Below are 7,416 nucleotides of genomic sequence, written 5' to 3' on the forward strand. Positions count from 1 at the left end.
CACATTGGGGAGATGATGGGCTGGGCTCTGGGTCAGGAGTGGCACTGGCGATTAATCCCTGGGAACCGGCGGGGAACAGATCCATTTCACACCAGTGTCCACTCCACAAAGGTGGCGAAATTCACTCAGGGACTGTTCTCGGACGATGGCGCTCTGTGCACGACATTTAAACTGGCGTCATAGAACGCACAAGCACATCCTCTGGGTAGTTGGTAAAGCTTGACAGGACCCAGAACAGTCTGGTGTGGGCCCCGAGCATTTACTCCCCCTGCTCAAGGAGGAGGTATTCCAGGCAAAGGAGGGGGATCCATAACACCACAACAAAAACAAAAGGACTGAGGAAAACTGGAAAACAAACAGAAGGTAAACAAACTGAATTTAAAGGTTTTGGTCAGGTCATCTGTCACACTTCACTGCGGGAGGAACAAGAGAGAAACAGTGAGTACAAGCAAAGAGTCTTTAATCCAGGAATCATAGGGATAATCCACAGTAGGCGCATACATAGCAAACAAATTGACTTGACAAACACAGACTAGGACCTTTAAACGCAAGATAATTGGGGAAATACAGGTGAGTGGAATGATTAATTAACAAGGGACACCGAACACATGGAGGGAAAACACAACATAATGAGTCCAGGGGCGTGACATGAGTAAGCCAACTGAATGAATGAATGACTGATAGAGAAATAAATAAGTAATAAATAAATAAAGTGAGCTTAGTTTATTGGATACAATTAAAAATAGCAACTAACTATTAGCTGGCAGTAGCACCCATACATGTGCTAACATAACTAACAGACTTTCACTACAATGGCACATGCACAGTTATTGTTTTAATGCAGTTCATATAGCCTTTGGACATTACATTACAGTCTTAATGTTTCTTGTCCCATTATCAACCTAAACACAGGCTCTAATCTTCAAAATGGTAACCCCCAAAAACAGCAACATAACACAAACCCATGTAAATCCAAACAGATACTATCACAAAATAACATTTAATTTCATGTACTCTTCAGTCTGTATCGAAGAACAATGAGAAAAGCAGATTTCCCTCTATTTGTATGATTGTTAATTGAACTTAAGTTGTGGTTAAAGATAAAAAGTACATTTAGTCATTTTAGCAGACACTTTTATCCAGAACGACAAAGGAGGACAATGGAAGCAATCAAAATCAAAAAAAGAGCAATGATATACAAGTGCTATAACAAGTCTCAGTTAGCTTAAACGCAGTACACGTAGCAAGGGCTTTTAATAATATAATATAATAAATAAATAATACTTAATATAATAAATAAAGTTTGAGGGTCAAATAAAGGTGTATAAAAATATCTTTAAAAATTAATATATATAAAATAAATATATAAATATATACTAAAAGTATAGATATGGAATGAGTAATAACTGTAGATTTTAGGCATTTGTTTTGGTATGACCAACTCAAACAATTAAGATATTTAAAGATTTTATTACGGTAGTACTGTATAGTTATCTATTATTGTAATATTTACAAAGCCACAACACTCAGTTGTGAACCCTATTTGCTTATGGGCAGCTTCTCTTTGCTGATCTGAGGTCAGTAAGTGTTGTGTCTGTTCAGCTGCAGCTGCTCACAGTTGATTGGAGGTTATTTTTTATGGGAGGAAAGTGTATGCAAGCTCTCCTACTGCTCACAGAAAGCTACGGGACTCTCTAAATACCAACAGCATGAACACTCTAATGCTCTGTGTGTTTTATTTCATATTCCTCAGAGTTTATGAAATCCAGTGTAAATCTCACCCAAAGCCTTCATGTGGATACCCTCCATCCCAATGGTGCAGGTCTCTGGAAATTGCCATAGAATGTGGGGTAAGTCTGTTTAAGAGGTTGATTTTAAGTCTTAAAACAATTAAGTTCTTTCTCTCTTTTTTTTTTGCCATCTTAAATGATAGAGGAATTTCTGCAGTTCAGTGTCATTATTGTAATGATTTGTGGCTTGTTTAAACTGTACAGTAACGTTGCTGCATCTTAAGACATGTCAATCATTTTATTTAAAAATGGTTAAGGTGACCCACAATACAGAATTATTAAGGTTTTCACTGGCATTATGCAATATAATAACTGATGTTAATTTGCAGTGTGTTACTGACTTTTTAGAATATTGACTTTTGGAGTATTGCACAGAAACACTGGTCTTGTAATGAAGCTGTGTTCAACATGACTTTTAAAGACTTCTTTGTGCTTCTAAATTACTGTCATGCTTTTGAACACAAACAGCTTCCAATTAAACAGGCCACAAGGTTTCCTGGTTCACATCATGAGTTTGATGATGGTCCTCATGTCTACAAATGTATGTTCTTATACTCCGAGTTCAGGGTCAGAAGTTCATCCTGTAAAAAGTTTGTTTAATGATGGGTTTTAGAAAACTTGTTTAACTTTTGAATCTGACTGTTTGTTTACTTACAGTTGTTATAGAAAAGAATCACCCCCTTACATTTTGTTGCTTCACATACAGCTTTTTCTGCTGTATTTACTCTAACTTATAACATCCAAGTGAAAGATAGAACACCAACATGTTAGAAAAAAAAAAAACATTCACTGAGTTAGAAACAGGATCATCCCTCCTAAAAATGACTCGTGAACTCAATCAGGTGTAGCTAATCACCTTCTCAATGGCATACAAAGCCATTTGACTTTCAACTGTGATCAGCTGTGGTCATTTTGATGAGCTCAACATGAAAATAGCTTTCCTGGAGTGTTTCAGCCCTTGGTAGTGTAACGGAAGCAAACGATCAACTATAGGTCATACTAAAGTTTCAATGAAATTTCCCATGTCAGATTTATCTTGGAAATTTGTCTTTTCATGCAGGGATACTTAAATTACCCTGTGACTTATAAATTAACATTTCTATAATTTAACAACACTTTGCATGTTTACAATTCTCTGAATTTCATTAATGGTCACCTGATGTTTGTGTGCTATCAGACACCGTTTTTATGACTTGATTGTTCACATTCCATGAATGTAACCCTACTGTATGTTGCCAAACTGGATAATTTCTAGATTTTTTTTATTATTGTTCCTAAGGGTTTTTTTTTTTTCCCCCTCTATGCATTTGAATAGGTGTGGAAACAATGTATGGAACTGAATGCAACCCGGCCAGACCCAGTGGTTCCTCCCGTAGAGATCACTCTCTATTACGAGAGCCTTTGTCCAGGCTGCAGAGCGTTCCTAACAGAACAACTCTTCCCAACCTGGACTTTACTTAAAGATATAATGAAGGTCAACCTGGTTCCCTTCGGCAATGCTAAGGTACACCTCTGCTCTTTCATAGGAGTCTGTGTGTTGTAATAGTTAAAATGTTGTGATGTTTCTTGTCTATGACTGTTAACTTGCAATTTAGAACTTCCTGAAGAGAATTCATTCTCATGTCAACATGGAGAACCTGAGTGCTATGCTAACATGGTAGAGGTGAGTTTATTAGCTAATAACAGTGTTGACTATGGTATAAATAAAATATAAATGCATGTCATTACATAATAAATGATTGATTAATATATTAATTGTTTTTGTGTGTGTGTGTGTTTGTATACTATGTTTTGAGTATTGTTTTATTAGCTTAGCAACATGCAAACCACAGGAATCTGCTGTGTGAAGGCAGTAAAAACAGCAAGGCAGCTCTCTTGGTTTTGTGGATGAGTTGAAAAAGATTTCTCTCTTTCTCTAGTTAAACATTCCTAATATTTCTTTTTTTAATAGGCATGTGTTTTATATGCAGCCAATCATGCAGCATTTCCTGTCATTTACTGCATGGAGTCATCTGCAGATGTACTAAAATCTGCTAAGCCTGTAAGCATCTCTGAGCCAACATTACTGTCCCTCACTACAGCGTTATGTTTGAATGAAGAAGAGCCATTATGAGACTTTTTTTTTTTCTTTACTTTTCTTTGCTAGTGTTTGCAACTCTATGCACCGTTTGTTAAATGGCAGACCATAGAGTCTTGTACCAGAGGAGAGCTTGGCCAGAGTTTGATGCATCAGAATGCAGTGAAGACGCAGGCGCTCAAACCAGCACACACTCATGTTCCCTGGATCACCTTCAATGGGGTGAGGCCCTCTCAAAGCAGAGCAGTTGCACTGATTGAATCTGTCATGTTGAAATAAGACAGATAATAAGGTTTTTTTTTTTTTTTTTTTTTTTCTCAGGAATACACAAGTGAATGGGAAGATAAGGCTATGTCCACTCTCTTCACCCTTGTATGCAGTTTGTACAAAGTACAGTATGCTCATGTCTTTTCACATGTACCATTTGTGATTTGCTGAAATATGGCACATGCTATTCAACAGGACTCAAATGAAATTAATTTTCTTACAGGGAATCAAGCCACCAGTCTGTACTGGAGCCCTGAAAAAACTGGACCGAAGCTTTTGCTAGTGGAAGAAGTGTTGCATAATGCACACAATTGTGCTATCTCATGATTTTTCAATTTTAGTCTGTTTTTCTTGATAAAAATAAGGTGTTAAAAAAAAAAAAAGTTAACCATTTTAACCATATGTATGTGTAAACTAATGTGACAAACTCTGGGTTTTTTTTTGTTTTTTTTTTTAGTTTTTTTTGTAACTTCATTATAGACTAAATAAAGAATTTAAAGGAAACCACAAATATGATGTCAGCACATCAATAACATGCAGCACAAACTGCCTCCTGTGGCGACTAATGTCTTCCTAATGACCTTTTTCCTCAGTGGAAAATTTCCATTAGAAAAATGTCTAATGGGTTTTTCAAATCCACGTGAATGCATGGAAAATCTGGACATAAAACAGACCAATTCATGATGTCCTCATGTATTGTCAAATTCTAAACATTGGCACTGGGTTTGGCACTGGAACTGCGCTGGAATCACTTAAAGTTTCAAGAAACTGCTCAACCAATTCTAAACCATAAAACTGCACAAAAAACTTTTAATCGCTTTATATTTTCATATTTGGCAGAATAGATCACTTCATATCTTATTCTATCTCTAAAAGTAACATTTCTTTAACTGAGGCTCAACTCCCTTTCACAAAAAAAAGCTTTATTCACAAAATCAAAAGTTGGATCTTAATCGTTGTTAAATATGCAGTACTGATGTCATGATAGGAACATCTCCATGTAAAGTATAAGTAACGCCTTTAAATTCTGTAAATCTAGAGCTCCCATTACTAGTGGACCATTTTTCTTCCAATATTTTCTGTTACTGCTACATACCCGTTTTCACCAGCAGAGAGCAGTGTCTCAGTTAATTTTTTTTTTTTTTTTTTTTTTTTTTTTTTTTCATAAAACATGTCTTTAAAAACCTGTTCAAAGAAAATAAAATGTTGGTCTTAGTTCATCCAAATGTATCCTCCTTCAAACCAAATAAAGCTTTTTTTTGTTTGTTTGTTTTGTTTAATAAACATGTTGCTTTTATTGGGCAAGGTATGCAACAGTGTCTAGCCACCTAGTATGTTATTTGCAAATAGTATACTATATATGACATGGGTAAAAATAATTTTTTTTTATTCATATTTCAGTTATTTAATTTATAGTGCTGAGGGACACTGCTGGAGGTTTTTTTTTTTTCAGTCTGTTTTAAAAATATATGAACAAAATAATTAATAAAAAAAAAAAACATTTGAATGAATGGATCAATGTTTCATTCATAAAGATATGTTTCTTTACTGGATAAATAAGCGTTTGAGAATAAATCTTTCAAATGTATAATGGTTTTTAAGCTTCTAGAAGGGATGTAGACTCAGCATAGACCTTGGCCATTCTGTATGCAAGCATCAGTGACTTAAACCTGATGCAAGCTGCAACTGGTAGCCAGTGTAGAGAGAGAAACAGAGGTGTGACATGGGCTGATTGAAGACCAGTAATGCTGCAGCATTCTGGATCATTTGTACTAATTAAACACATTAAATGGTTGAAGGGGGTCTTTACCAGTTATTATATAAAAATTATAATCACACATACATAGGGAGAACATGCAAACTCCACACAGTGAGGTCTCCTGGCTCCGGGACTCCAACTGGGGACCTTCTTGCTGTGAGGCAACAGTGCTACCCACTGAGCTGTCATGCTGCCCTCGTTGTTGTCAAAAGTTCAATAATGCTTCATACCTATATTTACCAGCAGAGGGCAGTGCCACGGAATTTTTTTCCAACAAAACATGCCTTTAACTCCTGTGTCCAAAAGGAAGAAAAATAAAGTGGACAAAGGCTTTATACTTTTTATTGCCTGCCATTTTAACCCATATAAGTGCATTTTGAACATTAAACACGTGTGTATTGTTTGTTTTGAGCAAATTTAACAATGTCCACATTATGAAAGTTGAAGCACTCGCTCAAGACATCTGAATCTTGTTTCTCTGAGCAAAACACCTGGAAACGTCTTCACATAATAATCAGTACCCCAGGGTCAATTGAATCTTTTTTTCCAAGATGAAAATAGTGGTAGAGCCAATCCATAAGCAATCATTATCAAACATCTGTGCATAAATCTATTAATTCCTGCAAAGTAAACCTATTTACCTGACAAATGTAAAGTGTATGTTCACATTTATGTTGCTAACTTTTATTTGATAAAAAAAAAAAATACTTGGAAAAACGGACGACTCATAAATTGTAAAGTTTAGGTTCATGTTGAAGAGTACTGAGGACTTTAAGCTTGATGTGCGTGTTCCTTGAATGATGAGTCCGCCATCTTGCTTGTTACAACACAATGTTTCAAAACACCCAGGGCCAGTTGTTTAAAAAGCTTAATCTGGATTAGAATGATCTGGATTTGGAAATCCAGAAACAGGTAGTCTATTTTACTTTTCTGCTGGTTTTTCAAAGCAAAATTGTATTGGATCACAATGATCTAGATACACACTTTTTCATATTTCCTAATCTGGATTACTAGTGCTCTATGGAGTCCCTAAAGGGGCATGGTGATGGAAAGTGCACTTTTTCAAAATCTACTGTACCTATCTATCTATTGATCGGTCGGTCGATTGATCGACTGATATCTATTGAATCTATAAGTATGCTCTGCATTGCTGTTCTTGTTGTTATGCAACTTCCAAAGAACTTAAGAAATTGAAGTTAAGAAGTTAATAACTTGGATTATAGTGCACAATACTTATGGGCCACTTTTATGATGCATTTACATTGCTTTTGCAGCCTTTTGTGCTGAACTATCTCTTAAAAAGTAAATATGTGAATGTGTACAGTACATCTGTCTGAGTGCAGGCAAGCGTGAAATCACAGACTCGCATCTTGGTAAAACTGTATTTGTTGAAGTTGAATGTCTCAAGTCTCGTGACATTCTGTTGCACTTCTCCAAGTAGATAGCTGGAAATTTCAACTTTCCTAGTTGAATAGAACACTGCACAGCACATGGACAAAACCCAGTTATATCCTCACACACAA

General features: G+C 35.9%; 1 protein-coding gene across 1 annotated transcript; it reads left to right on the forward strand.

Annotated features, from left to right (window-relative positions):
* Positions 1-1,640: 1,640 nt before the first annotated feature.
* On the forward strand, positions 1,641-4,543 carry LOC109087356 (gamma-interferon-inducible lysosomal thiol reductase). The gene is made up of 7 exons (XM_019101566.2): positions 1,641-1,850; positions 3,106-3,294; positions 3,385-3,453; positions 3,742-3,831; positions 3,937-4,089; positions 4,189-4,257; positions 4,358-4,543. Exons 1-7 carry the CDS (start codon positions 1,710-1,712, stop codon positions 4,415-4,417), a joined length of 771 nt encoding a protein of 256 aa, XP_018957111.2. The 5' UTR covers positions 1,641-1,709; the 3' UTR covers positions 4,418-4,543.
* Positions 4,544-7,416: the final 2,873 nt, after the last annotated feature.

Source organism: Cyprinus carpio, chromosome A11 (assembly GCF_018340385.1).
Source record: "Cyprinus carpio isolate SPL01 chromosome A11, ASM1834038v1, whole genome shotgun sequence".
In the NCBI taxonomy this organism is placed as follows: Eukaryota; Metazoa; Chordata; class Actinopteri; order Cypriniformes; family Cyprinidae; genus Cyprinus; species Cyprinus carpio.

Bases quoted from the DNA above. Each gene is read 5' to 3' on its own strand.
- LOC109087356 (XM_019101566.2), top strand. From the start codon at position 1,710: ATGAACACTCTAATGCTCTGTGTGTTTTATTTCATATTCCTCAGAGTT. The intron at 1,851-3,105 runs GTAAGTCTGTTT...GCATTTGAATAG, and splicing joins AAATTGCCATAGAATGTGGG to GTGTGGAAACAATGTATGGA. The intron at 3,295-3,384 runs GTACACCTCTGC...ACTTGCAATTTA, and splicing joins TTCCCTTCGGCAATGCTAAG to GAACTTCCTGAAGAGAATTC.